Source organism: Ruditapes philippinarum, unplaced genomic scaffold (assembly GCF_026571515.1).
Source record: "Ruditapes philippinarum isolate M1 unplaced genomic scaffold, ASM2657151v2 ctg323_1_1_1_1, whole genome shotgun sequence".
NCBI lineage: Eukaryota > Metazoa > Mollusca > Bivalvia > Venerida > Veneridae > Ruditapes > Ruditapes philippinarum.
In genome coordinates, this window is record NW_026856025.1 from 102,087 (window position 1) to 124,714 (window position 22,628).

The 22,628-nt window shown below is 35.7% G+C and overlaps 1 protein-coding gene across 1 annotated transcript in view; it reads left to right on the forward strand.

Annotated features, from left to right (window-relative positions):
- The first annotated feature begins 205 nt into the window (after window positions 1–205).
- LOC132745159 (speckle-type POZ protein B-like) overlaps window positions 206–22,628 on the forward strand; it is an 85,407-nt gene continuing 62,984 nt past the window's right edge. The window contains exons 1-2 of the mRNA XM_060733985.1: window positions 206–349; window positions 11,745–11,866. Of these exons, the coding sequence (XP_060589968.1) occupies window positions 311–349; window positions 11,745–11,866 (161 nt within the window). The 5' untranslated portion in view covers window positions 206–310. The remainder of the gene's footprint in view (window positions 350–11,744; window positions 11,867–22,628) is intronic.

Consider the following 22,628-nt stretch of genomic DNA (forward strand, 5'->3'; position numbering starts at 1 on the left):
GCTCAACAAAGATGTAGAAATATGTTTGAAATCTCAAATATTCTGAGACGTTTTTTAAATAGATATGAAATAAACAATTAATGCTATTCAGTCATATCAGTCAATAAAAATTTTTAAATTGCTTGATTAAATATGTTTTATATTTTCCAGTGTAACGTTAAACAGTCTTGATATTTCAACAATTTTTTCTGGACAACACACTTAAGCCGTCAAGCTGTCGTCTGAAGCTTTAGAACGGGAGTCGTCCTCGACGTCTTTGGATCACGTCAGGCTGGCAGTCTCCCGTGTTTCCACACCGCCACCCCCAGATATGTCATGTCCTGTTGCAGAGAATTGGTGTTATACACAAGTAAGTTGAAAATGCTTGGTTAAAGCTAAAAGTGTATGTGAAACTTACAGACCAGTCACAAGTTTTTCATTTTTTAGCTCACCTGTCACAAAGTGACATGGTGAGTTTTTGTGATCGCTTTTCAGCCGGCATCCGTCTGTCATAAAAACTTAAAATAATTTTTTTTTTAAAAAAACTTAAAGAGCTAGAGCTTAGATATTAGGCATGAAACATGTTCTAGTGAGTGTCTACCAAGTTTGTTCAAATAAAAGCCCTTGGGTCAAAATTGGCCCTGCCCAAGGGGGTCATTAATTTTATGGTTTAACCTTAAAAAATCTTCTTTTAAAAGAATCCAAATTCCTAGAGCTTAGATAATAAGCATGAAACATCTTCTAGTGAGTGTCTACCAAGTTTGTTCAAATTAAAGCCCTGGAGTCAAAATTGGCCCCATCGCAGGGGGTCATTGATTTTCCTAATATGTATATAGTAAAAAATTTAAAGTCTTCTTTAAAAAAACACAAATAGCTAGAGCTTTGATATTAAGCATGAAACATCTTCTAGTGAGTGTCTACCAAGGTTGTTCAAATAAAAGCCCAGTGGTCAAAATTGGCCCTGCCCAAGGGGTCGTTGATTTTCCTTATAATTATGTATGTAGGAAAAAAAAATTCTTTTAAGAAACCTTAATAACAAGAGCTTAGATATTTCACATGAAACATCTTCTAGTGAGTGTCTACCAAGTTTGTCAAATAAAAGCCGTGGGTTCAAAATTGGCCTCATGGGGGGGGGGGTTATTGAGTTTCTATTTTTAGTTTCTATATTCAGGTGAGGGATTCATGACCATCATGGCCCTCTTGTTTTACTTTTTTGGGTGTTAACAAAATTTAATTTTGCTCCCTTTTTAAAATTCTGATCCATTTTTAGCACAAAATGCTCAAGGTGAATTTTTTGTGATCACAATTTGTTGGCGCCTTATCATCTGTCCATCAGTGTGTCCGTGCATCCATCGTCAACTTTTTATACAAAGAACTTCTTCTCAGAAACCACTCGGCCAAATTTGATGAATTTTTTCTGTGATGTTCCTAGCATGAAGCTCTAGCAAAATTGTTCAAATGGTTTTGCACACGGTGACAAAGTGCAAAAATCACTTGAGCTCACGGTACTGTATGTATGTATGTAGCAAAAACTTAAAAAATCTGCTTCTCTGAAAGTGTAAGGCCGAGAGGTTAGATATTCTGTGTGTAACATCATCTAATAAAACTCTACCAAAATTGTTCAAATTATAGACCTGGGGTCAAAAATGGCCCTGTCCCGGGGTCATTGATTTTCATTATGTACATGTACATATAGTAAAAAAAATAAATTCTTTTGTGAAGATACAGTATTAGGCTAAGAGCTTTGATATTTGGTAAATGAATCATCTATATGTCCTCTAACAAAGCTGTTCAAAGGTTGTTTAGATGGTTTCTAGGTCATGTTTGAATATGGGTCATCTCACAACCAAAATTGTGGAAAAATATTGTTTACATTCTAGAAGTAATATTTTCATCCCAAGTATTCTGAAAATTTGTCAAAGTTGTTTGATAATTGTTAGCCCAGTTTTGAACATGGGTCATCTATGGTCAAAATTTAGTTCACACCGACCAAAAATGGTCACTAGAGGTTAAATTTTTATCCCAAATATTGTGGTTTGGTCAGAAAGGTTGTTTCAGGTTTGAATATGGGTCATCTGAGGTCAAAGAAAAGTTCACAACACATAAAAAGGCATATATGGAAAAACCTTATTAACATTTGCACTGTTTCAGATATGAATGTTATGATATCAGTTTAAGTTTATGGCATTGTATCTGCCTTTCATTCATTGCCAATAATAGTAATTCAGAGCCTCAATAATCAGATGAGTGATGTAAGGGCCATCATGGCCCTTTTGTCTTTTGGTTTTTATGCCCCCGGTCTGCCTGTATGAGGTTAACCTAAAACGGCAAGTTGGATTTGTCTCAGGCCTAGGAACTTCAAACTTGGTATGATGATTGTACATGACCAATAGATGACCCCTATTGATTTTGGAGTCAAGGGGTCAAAGGTGAAGGTCAAAAATTTCCAATCAATAACTAAAGAATGCTTAGGCCTAGAAACTTTAAACTTGGTATGATGATTGTACATGACCAATAGATGACTCGTATTGATGTTGGGGTCAAGGGGTCCACGGTCAAGGTCACATTGATCTTTTAGGTAAAAACAAGTTTCCAACCAATAACTTTACAACTGAATTTGGTTGATATATTTTATTACACTAAAAATGTTTTTGGTATACACATTTCAAGGTCTTATGTAATATAACAAATAAGCTGTCATTAAGGAGACGTATATGATTCATAAAATTTATGCATGTATTATGTGGTAAGATTTGTGAAAACTTAGTCTTAAAATTGCTGCACACAACCTTTATGATCACAAATACCTAGTGACTATTCATGACCAGCAGATAACCCCTTCTGATTTTTTAGTCACTAGGTCAAAAGTCAGTCATAATAACCTGACCACATAACTAATTGGCTGCCGATAGGGGACATACATGTTTTTACAAACATATCTTGTTTATTTAATGATATCTTTCATATTTGGTAGGTGGATACCTAAAATGGTCCTAAAATTTTTAGCTCACCTGACCATGAAGTGGTCAAGGTGAGGTATAGTGATGGGGCTATGTCCAGCGTCGTGCCTAGTGCGTTGTGTGTTGTTCGTCGTCAACAATTGGGTTGTTAACACTTTAGCAGTCACAGTTTTGATTGGATCATCATCAAACTTTGTCAGAATGTTTGTCTGAATGAAATACAGGCCAAGTTGGAAGTTGGGTTATCTCGGTCAAAAACTAGGTCACAGGAGCTAAAAATAGAAAAAGCTTATTAACACTCTAGTGGCTGCAGTTTTGAGTCAAATATCCTGGAAATTGGTCAGGAAGATTGTTTTGATGATTTCTTGGTCAAGTTCGAATATCCGGTCAAAAATAAGGTGACAGGGGCTAAAAAATTGAAAAATCTTGTTAACACTCTAGTGGCTGCAGTTTTGATCCAAGTATCCTGGAAATATAGTTTTGATCCAAGTATCCTGGAAATTGGTCAGGAAGGTTGTTTTAATGATTTCTAGGTGAAGTTTGAATATGGGTCATTTTTATTCATGAGCTAAAAATAGAAAAATCTTGTTTACAGTCCAGTGGCTAAAGTTTTGATCCAATATTTTTGAAATTTGTCAGGAAATTTGTTTTGATGATTCCTAGATCAAGATTGAATATGGATCGTCCCCGGTCAAAAACTAGGTCGCAGGAGCTAAAAATAGAAAAATCTTGTCAACACTATTGGCTGCAGTTTTAATCCAGATATCCTGGAAATTGATCAGGAAAGTTGTTTTGATGATTTCTTGGTCAAGTTTGATTATGGATCACTGGGGGGGTCAAAAGCTAGTTCACACTGCCCAAATATGGACAAACCTTGTTAACATACTAGAGGGCACATTTTTTTACTCAATTGTCATCAAACTTGGTCAGGATGCTTGTCTAAGACATTGCTCGGATGTGGTTGATGGGTCAGGGGAGCGTTCTAGTGCCATCATGGCCCTCTTGTTAATGGAGGAAGGGGTACCTAGGGTCAAGGTTGAACATTTTTGTTCATACAGCCTTTATTTTAAGTTCATGTCATTTATGTTTAATACAAACTGCTAAGGGAGGGCCTTATCCTTTGGGTTTAGTTAGAGGTCAATTAGGTCAAGGTTAAGGTCATTAATGTCAAAAATAGATTTTAATACTGTAGAGGTGTATTAGCCTTTTTCTATTGAAAGATGTCCTTGATATTCTGTAGGAATATAAAAAAAATAATTTTTCTTCGAATGTCAGTTGGGTCAAAATCACCAGTGCTAAAAATAGTCCACAGTGTTCAATTTTCATAGGATGATTGTCAATATTGGGTAGAAGACCCCTATTGATTTTGGGGTCACAAGGTCAAAGGTCAAAGTCACTATTACCTTAAAACTGAAAACAGTTTCCGGGGCATAACTTAAGTTCCATTTGGCCCACAGTGTTCAAACTTCATAGGATGATTGTCCATATTGGGTAGAAGACCCCTATTGATTTTTGGGTCACAAGGTCAAAGGTCAAGGCCACTATAACCTTAAAACAGTTTCTGGAGCATAACTTAAGTTCCATTTGGCCCACAATATTCAAACTTCATAGGATGATTGTCCATATTAGGTAGCAGACTCCTATTGATTTTGGGGTCACAAGGTCAAAGGTCAAGGTCACTATTACCTTAAAACTGAAAACAGTTGTCGGATTATAACTTAAGTTTCATTTGGCCCACTGTGTTTAAACTTCATAGGATGATTTTCCATATTGGGTAGAAGACCCCTATTGATTTTGGGGTCACAAGGTCAAGGTCACTATTACCTTAGAACTGAAAACAGTTTCCGGGGCATAACTTAAGTTCCATTTGGACCACAATATTGAAACTTCAAAGGAGGATTGTTTTGTGAAGGAGGTAATACTTTATTTAATTCCCATGTCCTACAAATGCTTCATCTTTACTAAAAAAAAATAATCACTTTCGGGCATATAATGCTCCGCCTAGCGGTGCTCTTGTTTTTTGTCTGATGCTTTTTGTATATGGTAGGATGATAATTTGCATGGCCTTCTTCTTTTGGATTTAGTTAGGGGTCAGTAGGGTCAAGTTCTCTAGTGCTAAAAATCGATTTTTTCATTTTTACCCATATATAGCCTTAATTTATGGACAGATGTATTTCATATTTGGTTTGAAGATATCTTGCATGCTTTTCCTTTTGTTTGAGTTAGGGGTCAGTGGGTCAAGGTCAAGAAGGCTAATAAATGATCTTTTTCATTTTTGAAAGGATGATAACTTGTATCCTTGGATTGAGTTAGGGGTCAGTTGGATCAAGGTCACCAGTGCTAGAAATAGATTTTTATCCCCCGCCTTTCGGCGGGGGATATAGAAAGAGTCTCCTTCCGTCCATCCTTCCGTCCGTCCATCCGCCCGTCCGTCCGACATTTTTGTCTGGAGCATATCTCAAAAGTATTTGAGGTATCAACTTGAAACTTCATAGGTGGATAGACCTCATTGAGGAGGAGTGCAGTGCACAAGAATGATAATTCTACCCTGCATAATTTTTGAGTTATTGCCCTTTATTTATTTTTCATACTTAATTTTTCACCTGAGTGGAGCATAACTCAAAAAGTGTTTGAGATGTCAACATGAAATGTCATAGGTGGATAGATCTTATTGAGGAGGAATGCTGTCTGCAAGAATGATAACTCTTCCCTATATAATTTTTGAGTTATTACCCTTTGTTCTTTTTCATACTATTTTGTCAGGAGCTTATCTCAAAAAGTATTTGAGGTATCAACTTGAAACTTCATAGGTGGATGGATCTCATTGAGGAGGAGTTCAGTGCATAAGAAGGATAACTCTACCCTGCATAATTTTTGAGTTATTGCCCTTTATTATTTTTAAAAAAAAATTTTGTCCAGAGCATAACTCAAAAAGTGTTTGAGATATCAACATAAAACTTCATAGGTGCATAGATCTCACTCAGGAAGTGTGCAGTGCACAAGAATGATAACTCTATCTTTCATAATTTTTGAGTTATTGCCCTTTGTAATTTTTCATACTTAATTTTTCACCTGAGTGGAGCATAACTCAAAAGTGTTTGAGATGTCAACATGAAATGTCATAGGTGGATAGATCTTATTCAGGAGGAATGCTGTGCGCAAGAATGATAACTCTACCCTATACAATTTTGAGTTATTGCCCTTTGTTCTTTTTCATACTATTTTGTCCGGAGCTTATCTCAAAAAGTATTTGAGGTATCAACTTGAAAACTTCATATGTGGATGGATCTCATTGAGGAGGAGTGCAGTGCACAAGAATGATAACTCTATCCTGCATAATTTTTGAGTTATTGCCCTTTGTTATTTTTCAAAATTAATTTTTGTCCAGAGCATAACTCAAAAAGCCTTTGAGATATCAACATGAAACTTCATTGGTCCATAGATCTCACTCAGGAGGTGTGCAGTGCACAAGAATGATAACTCTACCTTTCATAATTTTTGAGTTATTGCCCTTTGTTATTTTTCATACTTAATTTTTCACCTGAGTGGAGCATAACTCAAAAGTGTATGAGATGTCAACATGAAATGTCATAGGTGGATAGATCTTGTTGAGGAGGAATGCTGTGCGCAAGAATGATAACTCTTCCCATTATAATTTTTGAGTTATTGCCCTTTGTTTTTTTTTCATACTATTTTGTTGGGAGCTTATCTCAAAAAGTATTTGAGGTATCAACTTGAAACCTCATAGGTGGATAGATTTTACTGAGGAGGGTGCAGCACACAAGAATGATAACCTACCCTGCATTATTTTTCAGTGATTGCCCTTTGTTATTTTCAGCCATCAGTATTCACATAGGTTTCAAATCTGTTATCACTTCGGCCATCAGTTTTCATTACCAAAAGACCTCTTAAAATTGAATTATTCTACTCTACTACATATACATTTTTCCAATGAGCAAACTCATTTGGCGGGGGATGACCATGTTGACATGGCTCTTGTTACCTTTTTTTATGGCCCCCTTCGAAGAAGAGAGGGTATTTGTTTTGCTAATGTCAGTAGGTCGGTCAGTTGGTCTGCCGTTTGTAGACTACTTGGTTTCCACGGATTATCTTAAAAACTATTTATCTCAAAGTCTTCATATTTCACATTACTGATTGGTCATATCTAGTAGATGACCCCTACTGATTTTGGGGTCACTAGGTCAGAGGTCAAGGTCACAGGGGCCTTTAATGTGAAAATGATTTCCGCTCATTATATTGATTACTATTTATCACAAAGTCTTCATATTTCTCATATCAATTGGTCATAACTATTAGATGACCCCTAAAGATTTTGCAGTCACAATGTCAAAGGTCAAGGTCACAGGGGCCTTAAATGGTAGTATGGTTTCCCCTCATTATCTTGAAAGCTAGTTATCACAAAGTTTTCGTATTTCACATAGTGATTGGTCATAACTAGTAGATAACCCCTATTGATTTTTGGTCACTAGTTCGAAGGTCAAGGTCACACAGGCCTTAAATGTCAGAATGGTTTCTGGTTATTATCTTGAAAACTATTTATCACAAAGTCTTCATATTTCACATATTAATTAGTAATAACTATTAGATGACCACTATTGATTTGGGGTAACTAGGTTAAAGGTTAAGGTCACAGGTGTTTTAAATGTCAGAATGGTTTCTGCTCATTATCATGAAAACTATTTATCACAAAGTCTTCATATTTCACATATTGAATAGCCATATGTAGTAGATGACCCCTATTGATTTTGAGATCACTAGTTCAAAGGTCAAGGTCACAGGGGCCTTAAATGTAAATATGGTTTCCGCTTATTACCTTGAAAACTTTTTATCACAAAGTCTTCATATTTCACATATTTATTAGTCATAATGGGGTCACTAGTTCAAAGGTCACGCTCTTTATATTTCACATATTGCTTGGTTATAACTAGTAGGTCATTATTTTTCTTTCTTCCCCTAAGTGAACACTTCCTTATACCCATTTATGGCAAGTTTCTATTACAAAAATTACCAATAATGTGAGTCAAGGGCAAGAAAAAGGGGCATATGTGTTGTTTGACATTTCTTGTTAGTCCCCTACCGGTTTACCGGAGGGGACTTTAGGTTTACCCTCCGTCCGTCTGTCTGTCTGTCCGCACTCACAGGAGAGTAATTATGTGGCTAGAGGGACAATAGGTAACTGTTCTTTCTCTTTGATGTCATTCATTCCGTAATGCTTTTATGTGGCTATTTTGTTTTGCGTGGCTAAAAAGAACAATAGAGAGAACAATAAAGTAGCCACATAATTACTGTCCTGTGAGAACGTCCGTCTGTCTGTCAGTCTGTCTATCCGTCCACAAAAGTGGATCCCACGATAACTTGAAAAGGACTGAAAATATTTTTATGAAACTTGATATATGGATAGATGGTAGTATGGAGATTATGCACGTCTTTTTCTTTTCTTCCTATGTTGAAAATTCTGGTTGCTATGGCTACAAATAGGCTGAAAATATGGTAAATTTTACACATAAACTGGATCCAGTGATAACACAAAAAGTACTGGAAATATTTTTATGAAACTTGAATTATGGGTAGATGGCAGTCTGGAGATTATGCACGTCTTTTTCTTTTCTTCCTATGTTGAAAATTCTGGTTGCTATGGCAACAAATAGAATGAAAATATGGCAAATTTTACACATAAACTGAATCCAGTGATAACTCAAAAAGTACTGGAAATATTTTTATGAAACTTGACATATGGGTAGATGGCAGTCTTGAGATTATGCATGTCTTATCTGTTCTTCCTATTTTGAAAAAATATTGGTTGCCTTGGCAACAAATTGGCTTAAAACATGGCAAATATAACAATATTTGTGATTAGTCTAAAAGAGCTAAAAAATTTTATGAAATTGCATCTTTGAGTTATCTCCTCTTTAAGAATTTTGCTTTTAAAAATGTTATATTTTGGTAACAGGGATGTTTCAAATCTTAACTTTAGAGTGTCCTTCAGTCCGTTGTCTGTCTGTTCGTAAAAACTGTTTCCTGTGATCACTTTTAAAGAACTTTTCCAACAAATTTACTTAAAATAGAGAAAAATTGAAACATTAGTGAATGGCCAATGGATTGCTTGCAATACTATGATAATTGCTTGTTTATACAGCCTTAGATTTTTTTTTACCAATGTCTCATATTTACAAAGAACATACCTAAGGTAGTACTTTAAATTTGGATTGAGTTTGGGGTCGCTGGGAAAGTCTTGCATTTACATGTACATGTTTATCAATATTTTTCAAGTTCATCACTAGTCATAGCAATGACTTGCCAACTTATACTTTTTACAATTACAAAAAACCCACCCCATGACTCTGTCAAGTTATATATATAACTGTGTTTACATTTTTTTGTCAATTTTCCATCCTTAACTGAGTGAATGGGTAAACATTTTTAGCTCACCTGTCACAAAGTGACATGGTGAGCTTTTGTGATTGCTGGGGGTCATTGATTTTCACTAAATGAACATATAGTAAAAACTAAAATACCGTCTTGTCTGAAGGTACAAGACTTAGAGCTTTGATATTTGGTATATGATATCATCTATAGGTACTCTACAGAAGTTGTTCAAATTTTGCCTCTAGCGTCAAAATTAGCCCTGCCCCGGGGGTCATAGGTTTTCCTTATATGTATATACTATAGGTTAGAGGTTAGATATTTTGCATAAAACATTGTGTAGTGAATGTCTACCAAGATTGTTCAAATTATAGCCCTGGGGTCAAAAGTGGCTCCGCCCTAAGGGTCATTGATTTTCACTATGTACATATAGTAAAAAAATTAAAAAATCTTATTGTCTGAAGGTACAAGGCTTAGAGCTTTGATATTTGGTATATGATATCATCTATACATACTCTACCAATGTTGTTCAATTCTGGCTCTTGTGTCAAAATTAGCCCCGCCCCGGGGGTCATAGGTTGTTCTTAATGTACAGGGCTTCCATTAAGTTTTAAAATTTGGAAGTCAGAGATGGCAAAATCTCTAAAATTGGAAGTCACAAGATATAGGTAAAGAAGGAAAAGCACAAAATTTTGGAAGTCACAAGCCAAAATCAAGGAGTAAATGACTCACAAACTTCCATTTGTGGAAGCCCTGAATGTATATAATAAAAACTTTAAAATAATCATCTTCTCTAAATTGACAAAGGCTAGAGGTAAGATATTTTGCATGAAACATTGTGTAGTGAACCTTTAGCAAGATTGTTCAAATTATAGCCCTGGTGTCAAAATTGGCCCCGCCCCGGGGGTTATTGATTTTCACTATATGTACATATAGTAAAAAAATTAAAAAATCTTATTGTCTGAAGGTACAAAGCTTAGAGCTTTGATATTTGGTATATGATATCATCTATAGGTACTCTACCAAAGTTGTTTAAATTATGCCTCTCTAAGTGTTAAAATTGCCCTGCCCCAGAGGCGATAGTTTTCCTTATTATGTATATAGTAAAAACTTGAAAAATCATCTTCTCTGAATTGACAAAGGCTAGAGGTTAGATATTTGGCATGAGACTTTGTGTAGTGAACCTCTACCAAGGTTGTTCAACTTATAGCCCTGGGGTCAAAATTGGCCCCTCCACGGGGGTTATTGATTTTCACTATGTACATATAGTAAAAAATTTAAAAAATCTTATTGTCTGAAGGTACAAGGCTTAGAGCTTTGATGTTTGCTTCATAATATCATCCATAGGTCCTCTACCAAAGTTGTTCAAATTGAAATTGCCCCTGGTGTCAAAATTGGCCCTGCCCGGGGGCATTGATTTTCATTATGTACATGTACACAATCATAGTAAAAACAGAAACTTAAACAAATGTTTTCTGAATTGGAGAAAGCTACTGCTTAGATACATTGTATTTGACATGAAATATTGTTTGGTGGACCTGTATCAAGATTGTTTGAATTAAACCCTTGGGTCAAAATTTTGTCTTGCCCAAGGGGACAGTGACCTACATGTACAGCCATGAAAATTGGACCATGTGCACATTTTTATTTGTAAAATTGAACTTTGTTATCAGATGACCTAGACTTTGATGATGTGACCTACTTTTGATGCCCCCACAGAGTGGGAGCATATAGCGTTGCACTTGTCCGTCCGAGTGTCCGTACGTCAGTCCGTCCGTCTGTCCGTACGTCCCGAAATCTTGTGAACGCAACTCCTCTTAAACCGGATGGCAGATTTTGCTTAAACTTCCAGGGATGAACAACCTTAATGTGTAGATGGTAGTAAAGGAAGGAATTTTTTTGCTGCGACCAAATTTAACAGAATTATGGCCCTTTGTTGATTTTTAGTTTTCAACTTGTGGCACATGTAGTCCAAAAAATATTTGACCTAGAGTCATAAGATTGACAGAACAGTGGCGTGTGGGGGCATCCGTGTCCTATGGACACATTTCTAGTTTGTCCTTTAATGTGCAGCTATGAAATTTGAACCATGTGCACAGATTTAAGATGTAAAGTGAACTTTGATATCAGCTGGCCTAGAATTTGACAAAATGTCTTACTGTGTTGTCCTTTGATGTACAGTCATAGAATTTTGGCCATGTGAAATATGACTTTCACCACCAAATTCACTAGACTCAACTGCATTGATAGATTCCTACTCTGATCTTTTATTTGAATAACAATAGATTTAACCACTAATCTAAAAAAATTCTGTTCCTACATTATTATTTAGTGTTGTATTAATGCGGTGGCATAGCATTTTTCACAAATGCAATCTTGTTTTTTCCAGATTTAATTTTATGTCTCTTAACTTTCTTTCAGGTTAAAGTTGTTAAGTTCTCTTATATTTGGACAATCAATAACTTCAGCTTTTGTAGAGAAGAGATGGGTGAGGTACTGAAAAGCTCAACATTCTCGGCTGGAGCTAATGACAAGCTTAAATGGTATACTGAATGTTTAAGCATATTTTTATTTAAGATATTTATACCCCCCACAAAACATAGTTTTTGGGGGTATATAGGAATTACTTTGTCCTGTTCTGTCCCATCCTGCTACCTCAAGAACTGTTAGAGGTATTGACTTGAAACTTAACACATCAATGCAATATCACAATTCAGCTGTCTATGTCAAGTTTCATAACTCTGATAGTTGACAGAATAATGCCCCTTTTTAGTTGACTATACGAAGTATATGGAGAGCTGTCGTACTCCCCCCGGCGTCCGCATTAAAGTTTTGGTGCAGTAAAATATTTTTCACTATAACTTTTTCATTTTTAGCTCACCTGTCACAAAGTGACAGGGTGAGCTTTTGTGATCGCTTTTCGTCCGGCGTCCGTCCGTCCGTCGTCTGTCCGTCCGTCCGTCGTCCATCCGTAAACTTTTGCTTTAAATGACATCTCCTCATAAACCACTGAGCCAATTTCATCCAAACTTCACAGGAATGTTCCTTTGGTGGTCACCTTTAAAAATTGTTCAAAGAATTTAATTCCATGCAGAACTTTGGTTGCCATGGCAACCGAAAGAAAAATCTTTAAATATCTTCTTTTAAACAACCCTAAGAGCTAGAGCTTAGATATTTGGCATGAAACATCTTCTAATGAGTGTCTAGCAAGTTTGTTCAAATAAAAGCCCTGAGGTCAAAATTGGCCCCGCCCCGGGGGGTCATTGATTTTCCCTATATGCATATAGTAAAAACTTAAAAAATCTTCTTTTAAAGAACCGTAAGAGCTAGAGCTAAGATATTTAGCATGAAACATCTTCTAGTGAATGTCTACCAAGTTTGTTCAAATAAAAGCCCTTGGGTCAAAATTGGCCCCGCCCCGGGGGGTCATTGATTTTCCTTATATGCATATAGTAAAAACTTAAAAAATCTTCTTTTAAAGAACTGTAAGAGCTAGAGCTTAGATATTTGACATGAAACATCTTCTAGTGAATGTCTACCAAGTTTGTTCAAATAAAAGCCTTTGGGTCAAAATTGGCCCTGCCCCAGGGGGTCATTGATTTTCCCTATATGCATATAGTAAAAACTTAAAAAATCTTCTTTTAAAGAACCCAAAGAGCTAGAGCTAAGATATTTAGCATGAGACATGTTCTAATGGGTGTCTACCAAGTATGTTCAAATAAAAGCCCTGGGGTCAAAACTGGCCCCGCCCCGGGGGTCATTGATTTTCCTTATATGTGTATAGCAAAAACTTAAAAATCTTCTTTGAAAAAACCCAAATAGCTAGAGTTTAGATATTAAGCATGAAACATCTTTAAGTAAATATCTACAAAGTTTGTTCAAATAAAAGCCTGGGGGTCAAAACTGGGTGTCATTGTTTTTAACTATATGTGTATAGTAGAAACTTAAAAAATCTTCTTTTAAAAAACCCAATGAGCTAGAACTTAGATGTTTTGCATGAAACATCTTCTTATGGGTGTCTACCAAGTCTGTTCAAATAAACAAATAAAAGCCCTTGGGTAAAGATTGGCCCCGGGTGGGGGTGGGGGGCTATTTACAGGTGAGCGACCTCAGGGCCATCATGGCCCTCTTGTTATCAACTTCAAACTTCAAATATATGTTCCTTATCATCAACCACATCTTATGTGACAAGATTCATAACTCTAGCACCAATATTTTCAGATTTATCTCCCCTTGAACTTAGAATTTTCCTTAAAAAATATTATTTTTGTGTCGCCTTGAAAAGGTGACATATAGGGGTTACTTTTGTCGGCGGTGTCGGCGACGTCGGTGTCCCCTAAAGCTTGTCCGGAGCATAACTCAGTCACTATAAGTCTGATTGACTTCAAACTTGGTATGCATGCTTCTTTCAATAACCCGGAGTGCAGTGCACAAGGACCGGTACTCTGCAGTTCTTATTTTTTGAGTTATTGCCCTTTGTTAATTTTCATACTTTAATTTTGTCCGGGCCATTTCTCTTCAACTAAAAAAGCTATGGACTTGAAACTTCATAGGATGATAGATCTCATTAAGAAGAAATGCAGTGCACAAGAACCAGTACTCTGCACTTCCTAATTTTTGAGTTATTGCCCTTTGTTAATTTTCATACTTTATTTTTGTCCGGGCCATTTCTCCTTATGTATAAAAGCCATGGACTTGGAACTTCATAGGATGATAGGTCTCATTAAGAAGAAGTGCAGTCCACAAGAACTGGTACTCTGCATTTCTTATTTTTTGAGTTATTGCCCTTTGTTTATTTTCATACTTTAATTTTGTCCGGGCCATTTCTCCTCAAGTATAAAAGCTATGGACTTGAAACTTCATAGGATGATAGATCTCATTATTAAGAAGTGCAGTGCACAAGGATCGGTACTCTGCATTTCTAAATTTTTGAGTTATGGCCCTTTGTTAATTTTCATACTTAATTTTTGTCCAGGCCATTTCTCCGAAAGTATAAAAGTTATGGACTTGAAAAACTTCATAGGATGATAGATCTCATTAAAAAGAAGTGCAGTGCATAAGAACTGATACTCTGCATTTCTTATTTTTGAGTTATTGCCCTTTGTTGATTTTCTTACTTATTTTTGTCCTGCTCATTTCTCCTCAAGTATGAAAGCTATGGACTTGAAACATCATAGAATGATAGATCTTATTGATAAGAAGTGCAGTGTACAGAAACTGCTGCTCTGCACTTATTATTTTTTTAGTTATTGCCCTTTGTTATTTTTCATATTTCATTTTTGTCCTGGCCATTTCCCCTAAACTACATTGTTCACAAGGCGACACATCCGACTCGCGGAGTTCTAGTTTACTTTAACTTCTTTATTTCTTAAGGGAACATCTTCATACTTCAAATATATGTTCCTTATCATCAACCACATATTATGTGACAAAGTTCATAACTCTAGCACCACTATTTTCAGATTTATTTCCCCTTGAACTTTTTTCTTAAAAATTATGATTTTTTACTGTTACTTATTTATTAGCTCACCTGTCACAAAGTGACGTGGTGAGCTTTTGTGATTGCTTTTCGTCCGGCGTCCGTCCGTAAACTTTTACTTTAAATGACATCTCCTCTTAAACCACTAAGCCAATTTCATCCAAACTTCACAGGAATGTTCCTTTGGTGGTCACCTTTGAAAATTGTTCAAAGAATTTAATTCCATGCAGAACTCTGGTTGCCAAGGCAACGGAAAGAAAAAACTTTAAATATCTTCTTTTGAAAAACCCAAAGAGCTAGAGCTTAGATATTTGGCATAAAACATCTTCTAGTGAGTGTCTACCAAGTTTTTGTTCAAATAAAAGCCCTGGGGTCAAAATTGGCCCCGCCCCAGGGGTTTATTGATTTTCCCTATATGCATATAGTAAAAACTTAAAAAAATCTTCTTTTAAAGAACCCAAAAAGCTAGAGCTAAGATACTTAGCATGAAACATCTTCTAATGGTTGTCTACAAAGTTTGTTCAAATAAAAGCCCTGGGCCAGGGGTTAAAATTGGCCCCACCCCGGGGGTCATTGATTTTCCCTATATGCATATTAAGTAAGAACTTAAAAAATCTTCTTTTAGAGAACCCAAAGAGCTAGAGCTAAGATATTTAGCATGAAACATGTTCAAATGGGTGTCTACCAAGTTTTTTCAAATAAAAGCCCTGGGGTCAAAATTGGCCCCGCCACGGGGGTCATTGATTTTCCTTATATGTGTAAAGCAAAAACTTAAAAAAGTCATCTTTGAAAAAACTCAAATAGCTAGAGTTTAGATATTTAGCATGAAACATCTTCTAGTGAGTGTCTACAAAGTTTGTTCAAATAAAAGCCCTGGGGTCAAAATTTGCCCCACCCTGGGGGACATTGTAAATCCTTATATGTGTATAGCAAAAACCCGAATAGCTAGAGTTTAGATATTAAGCATGAAACATCTTCTAGTAAGTGCCTACAAAGAATGTTCGAATAAAAGCCCTGGGGTCAAAACTGGCCTCGCCCCAGGGGTGTCATTGTTTTTAACTATATTTGTAAAGTAAAAACTTAAAAAATCTTCTTTTAAAAAGCCAATGAGCTAGAGTTTAGATGTTTAGCATAAAACATCTTCTAATGGGTGTCTACCAAGTTTGTTCAAAATAAAAGCCCTTTGATTTTCCTTTTATATGTGTATAATAAAAACTTAAAAAATCTTCTTTTAAAAAACCTAAAGAGCTAGAGTTAAGATACTAATCATGAAACACCATTGAATGAGTGTCTACCAAGTTTGTTCAATTAAAACCCTGGGGTAAAAATTGGACCCGCCGGGGGGTGGGGGGGTCTTTGTTTTTCATTATATTCTTATTCCTTATCACCAATTACATGTTATGTCACAAGGTTCATAACTCTTGAAGCAATATTTTCAGATTTATCTTTCTTTGAAGGATTTTCTTTAAGAAATATTATAACTTTTTTACTTTTTAAGGTATCTACTTCAAACTTCAAATATATATTTCTTATGATTACACACATGATGTGTGACAAGGTTCATAACTCTGGCTTGACTATTTCCAGAATTATTCCCCCTTGAACTTGGAATTTATGTTAACAAATGTAATTTGTTTACTTTAACTTAATACATAATGATACATAATTGAATTTTCATATAGTTTTGTCTTCCTTACTCAACCAGTATTTTATTTGTCGAGTTTCTTTGTCTCCTGTGACAGCTAATGTTGACTCAATTGTCATCAAACTTGGTCAGGATGCTTGTCTAGGTAATTGCTCAGATTAGTTCGAACATGGGTCATTTCGTATTAAAAACTAGGTCACATGAGCTAAAAATAGAAAAATCTTGTTAACATTCTAGTGGCTACTGTTTTGATCCATATATCCTGTAAATTTGTCTGAAAGTTTGTTTTGATGTTTTCTAGGTCAAGTTGGAACATGGGTCATCTCGGATGAAAAACTAGGTCACACTGCCCAAATATGGAAAAAATCTTGTTAACACTCTAGTGGTCACATTTTTGACTCAATTATCATCAAACTTGGTCAGGATGCTTGTCTAGGTAATTGCTAGGATGAGTTCAAACATGGGTCATCTCGCATGAAAAACTAGGTCACCGGAGCTAAAAATAGAAAAATCTTGTTCACTCTAGTGGCTACTGTTTTGATCCAAGTATCCTGGAAATTGGTCTGAAAGTTTGTTTTGATGATTTCTAGGGCAAGTTCAATATGGGGCACCTGGGGAAAAAAAATAGTTCACACTGTCAAAAGGATAACCTTTTTAACACGTAGTGGCACTTTTTTTTACTCACCTTCATAAATTGGGCAGAATCTTGTCAGTAAAATTTTCGATGATTTGATTTGGGCAGATAGCGTCTTTGGGGCCATAAAAGGCCCTCTTGTTTACCTATTTCTCAGGTGAGCGATCTTGTTATTTTCTTCCTATGTTGAAAAATTTGGATGCTATGGCAACAAATAGACTGGAAATATGGCTAATTTAACACATAAACTATATTCAGTATAGCGCAAAAAGTACTTAGAAAGTATTTTTATGAAACTTGAAATATGGGTAGATAGCAGTATGAAGCTTATGCATGTCTTTATTTTTCTTCTTATGTTGAAAAATTTGGTTGCTATGGCAACAAATAGGCTAAAATTATGGCAAATATAACAATATTTGTTATTACTCAAAAGTAATGAAAACATTTTTATGAAACTTAAAATATGGATAGATGGCAGTATAGAGATTATACGCATCATTAGCTTGACTTTTTTTTTGAAAAAAAAGTAGAGGTATTGTTATAGTCCCGGCGGCATTGCTGGTGCCGTTGCCGCTGCCATCCGCAAACTTTCACCTGGATCATAACTTTTTATACCCCCGCACAACGAAGTTGTAAGGGGGGTATACTGGAATCAGCTTGTCCTCCGGATGTCTGGACATCTCCCCGTCCCCGTCGGTTTTTCCTTGTCCGCCCAATAACTTGAGATTCCTTTGGCCACAGTCTTCATATTTGGCATGGAGGTGAGTCATGATTAGTAGATGACCCCTTACTGATTTTGGGATCACTGGGTCAAAGGTCAAGGTCACAGGTGCCTTGACTTTAAAAAGCTTGTCCGCCCAATAACTTAAGATTCCTTTGGCCCACAGTCTTCATATTTGGCATGGAGGTGAGTCATTGATTAGTAGATGACCCCTATTTGATTTTGGGTTACTGGGTCAAAGGTCAAGGTCAGGGGCCTTGACTTTAAAAAGCTTGTCCGCCCAATAACTTGAGATTCCTTTGGCCCACAGTCTTCATATTTGGCATGGAGGTTAGTCATGATTAGTAGATGACCCCTATTGATTTTGAGGTCACTGGGTCAAATGTCAAGGTCACAGGGACCTTGACTTAAAAAACCTTGCTGAAATACTGTTGGGAAAAGGCGTAAAATGAAACAAACAAACAAACAAACAATAAAAAACCTTGTCCTCCCAATAACTTGAGATTCCTTTGACCCACAGTTTTCATTTTTGGCATGGAGGTTAGTCATGATTAGTAGATGACTCCTATTGATTTTGAGGTCACTGGGTCAAGGTCACAGGGGCCTTGACTAAAAAAAAGCTTGTCCGCCCAATAACTTGAGATTCCTTTCACCCACAGTCTTCATATTTGGCATGGAGGTTAGTCATGATTAGTCGATGAACCCTATTGATTTTGAGGTCACTGGGTCAAAGTTCAAGGTCACAGGGGCCTTGACTAAAAAAACTTGATTTTAAAATTTTCACATCTGAAGCATGGAGAATACCGTAGATACGCGGTCATAGTTCGACCTCATCCATAAGTCGAGAGGTACATTATGACTTTAAAAAGTTGGTATTTTGCCTTGACTCTTCCATAAGTCGGGGGTAATTTTCAAGTTGATGTAAAGGGCATTTTTATGAAGGAAAATTTATCATTACTGTCTTAGCAACTCCCTGTCATGTGACAAGCGACCCTAATTGCCTGGTCCTAATGAATTGCTTTGTCTGACTTAAACGACTTTCACACCTTTTAATTGTCCGTGTATCAGATAAATAATACCTGTTTAAACAACCAGAGGGCCAAAATTATTATGTCCAATTATTATCCAGTAGTCAGTACTCTTAAAACAAACTCTACACAACTCTGCAATTACACAGATAACATGTATAATGTACAGGTAACAGTAAGTGATGTAGCGTCTGGGGTAGACTTCTATATATGGTGCATGATGCAATCAATGTGTTATCAAATTGAGGTGTAATATACATAAATGACCTAAGCAAACTGGAATAAGATTTGTGTCAGATTGTTTAGTGAGAATGGGCAGCATTAATTACAGGAAAGTGTGAATAAATTATTATGAACACGCCTTCATCCAATTAAAAAAGTCTATGCAAAAGAGCTAATCAATCACAATTGGCTATGGGCGTGTCTGACAATTGAGTAAATTAATTTGATTGGTCTTTGTTTGGTCTGCACTAAAACATTGTGCATATCATTAATCAATACAATCATCTTGAGCGTGACGTAAGAACAGCTGCCCTGACAAAAGATCAAAGGTACCGGTATGTCTATGTACAGTGTATTAGCACCTGCAGCATTAGAGATAGCGTGCGTATCGGCGTCATTTACGCAAGCAAATACTCGGGATACGCCAGCTTCGTCATCATTTTGGCGTATATTTACGCATGATAATTACAGTTTACGCATTTAGTGGAACAAATTTGGCGTAGGCAATGTTTACATTGACACCGATAAAAATGACTGATTGGTTAGCGTACTGTTCTATAAAGGTGTGTTATTTTCTCAGCCTGGGTTTATAATGGCAAACCAGTCGACTTTGTATCACTGAGACGCTCGGTAATAGATGTACATAAGATAAATCAAGCGTCTGTCACGTTATTGAAGTAGACGATAAAATATTGTCAATTTTATCAAATTATCAAGTTGTATACATTGACAATGTCTTGTTCGAAACCAAAAACAACGAAAAATCGACACATTCTACTGTGTAACAAGCCCGGTGTCTTCTCAGTGTGTAATTCAGCCAATTATTGAAGAAATTTTGACTATTGTTTGCAAGAGCGAAAAAAAAACTCATACGACTCATTAGATGCTACGAGTAATGATTTCTCAGATACGGCAGATGTAGTGCGTTTGAAATGTGCCTTGTGTTGTAACAACAAAATGGGTGGAAAATGGGCCACAGAACGGGTTCTCAACATCCAAAAGTCTAACATTGAACAGTAAAAAATAAATTAATTTCAACCTTTTATTGTGTACCTCACTCCTATTTTTTAAAGAAAAAAAAATACAATGAAACTAAGTTATGCATCACACCTAATTCTATTTCATTTATATGTAAGATAATTTACTGTCTTTTAAATTTAAAATAAAACGGTAATCTCAACATGTAATTTGGTACATAAATGGTTGATTATTAGCCCACAAGCTAAATAAAAGAATTTAGTGTGGGTCACAACTGTTTGCATGTATATTATTATATTTACTTCATTTCACATAAAAATGGTTCAAGTTCTTATAATATGCCTTAAATCTAAATATAAATTAACCTTGCCATGCTGCAATATTTCTGATAAATTATAAATCTGAGACTAGTTTTTGATTTTTTTAGGCTGTACTGTATAAATATAATGTATCATAATATGCGGCAAATTGACTCCCAAGTTCTTAAAACTGAGAGTCAATTTTACTCCTTCATTTTGCCAGAAACTGGCAGTTTACTCTGAAGTATAAAAAACAGAGAGTATTGACTCTTGAGTAAAAATAATTATCTAGAACACTGACCTGTTGACACTTTGTTTTTCACATGGATATATTGAGAAGGGTAAATATTTTTAGCGACTCTTAGTTCATATTCTCCAGCAACAAAGGGAAATGTGTTCTGCTAATTGCTATTAAAATATGATTTTCCAATTTTCCTTTATACCGACCGCTGATTTAAAAACTGAAAATTATTATCGAGCATCCCTTGCAAAATTAACATAAGATTCATTTTAATAGTTTTATTCTTTAAACATTATGTCTATGTTTCTTTACCAATAGGTACTGAAAAATGAGCCCGCATCACCGCTTACAGAACTCTCAAAAAAGACCCTAATAAGATCAATATTTTTTTATTTTTATGGACAATTTTTGCAACCGTTTTTGGTCGACTTATGGCCGCAAATCTACGGTACATATCTTAGCAATGCACTGGCTTAGTAACCTCAGATTTGGCAGGGTGGTTGTCCTTGAGTTCTAAATGGCCACTGTTGATTCTGACAAAGTGGTATGCGGGGGTATTCACGCCATGACAGTGGCAGTTCTAGTTTAGTTCTGGGTGTATTGTCTTCATACTTGGCCACAACAACCCTTGGGACAAGACCACACTAACCTTGACCTTCATCCATAAATGACCTTGACCTTCAAGGTCAAATTATTGAAATTTTCATTTTTTGGGTTATTATTGGCTGTAACTTTGTTATTTTTGACTGGATTGTCTTAAAACTTGAATATAATAATCTTCAAGGATAGCCCTTAAAAATAACAAGACAGACCTTGACCTTCACTCATAAATGACCTTGACTTTGAAGGTCAAATTATTGAAATTTTTATTTTTTTCGTTATTATCAGCTGTAACTTTGTTATTTTTAAATGGATTGTCTTCAAACTTGAACATAATAATCTTCAAGCATAGCTATTTAAAATAACCAGACAGACCTTGACCTTCACTCATAAATGACCTTGACTTTGAAGGTCAAATTATTGAAATTTTCATTTTTTTTGGCTGTATCTTTGCCATTATTGAATGGATTGACTTCATATTATAACAAAACATTCTTAAGGACAAGACGTTCATCAAATTCAAATTGACTTTGGCTCTTTAATGACCTTGACCTTGATGGTTAAATTACTGAATTTTCACTGATTTGTGCATTAAATGACCATATATATTTATTGGTGTGTACAGTACTGGACACGCGAAACCCGCAAAAGTCGCGTTATGCCGCGAGTGTAGTCTATGTCGCGACGGGACACTACGCGGTAAAACATCGCCGCGTGCAAGTTCGCCGAATTTCATGGCTGTTCATGAAAAATCGCCGCGATGTATCGCCGTAATTTACGGCGAATCTTCAGCAATAATTGTATTAGAAAGTACTACTTGGTCATTCCCGTGGTCTTTAATTTTGAAAACTTTAAATAAATCTTGTAAATGTCATGTATATTTATAAATATTTAGCATTTGAACATGTACAGCGTATACATTTTGTATACTAAAACAAAGCAATCAGGTGCTGGTGAAAATTAGTTAACAATAAAACGAGATTGAAATTACAAAAGGTAATTGGTACTACATCAAAGAACGCACGATAACAAATTGTCCAATTGTTATTTTGATAATAATACAAATGTAATTAAGATCCATTGTTTACTTTCGCACATATTCTATTTTTAGAACAATGCAAAGCGACATTTAGCAACGATTCACAGGTGTAACTAATTATTACGTCTAATACGCTAATTATGATTGTTGAAAATTGTAAAAGTTTTATCACTTAAATTGAGACATTCTTTACCTTCAATTTCACGAGTAAAAAATGCCAGGTGCGTGAGTAGGTGATGAGTAGCAAGATGCAAATCAGATTTTTTTTATTTCCGCCAAATTCGACCCAAAAAATTCCCTCGAAAACAAAAATAAAATCGGAGTTAAATCACACATTTAATATGTAAAGTAATGAGTGATCATTCATGAGGGCATTCTGTGCATAAAATTAGGGTGTTACTATTTAAAGTATTTACATA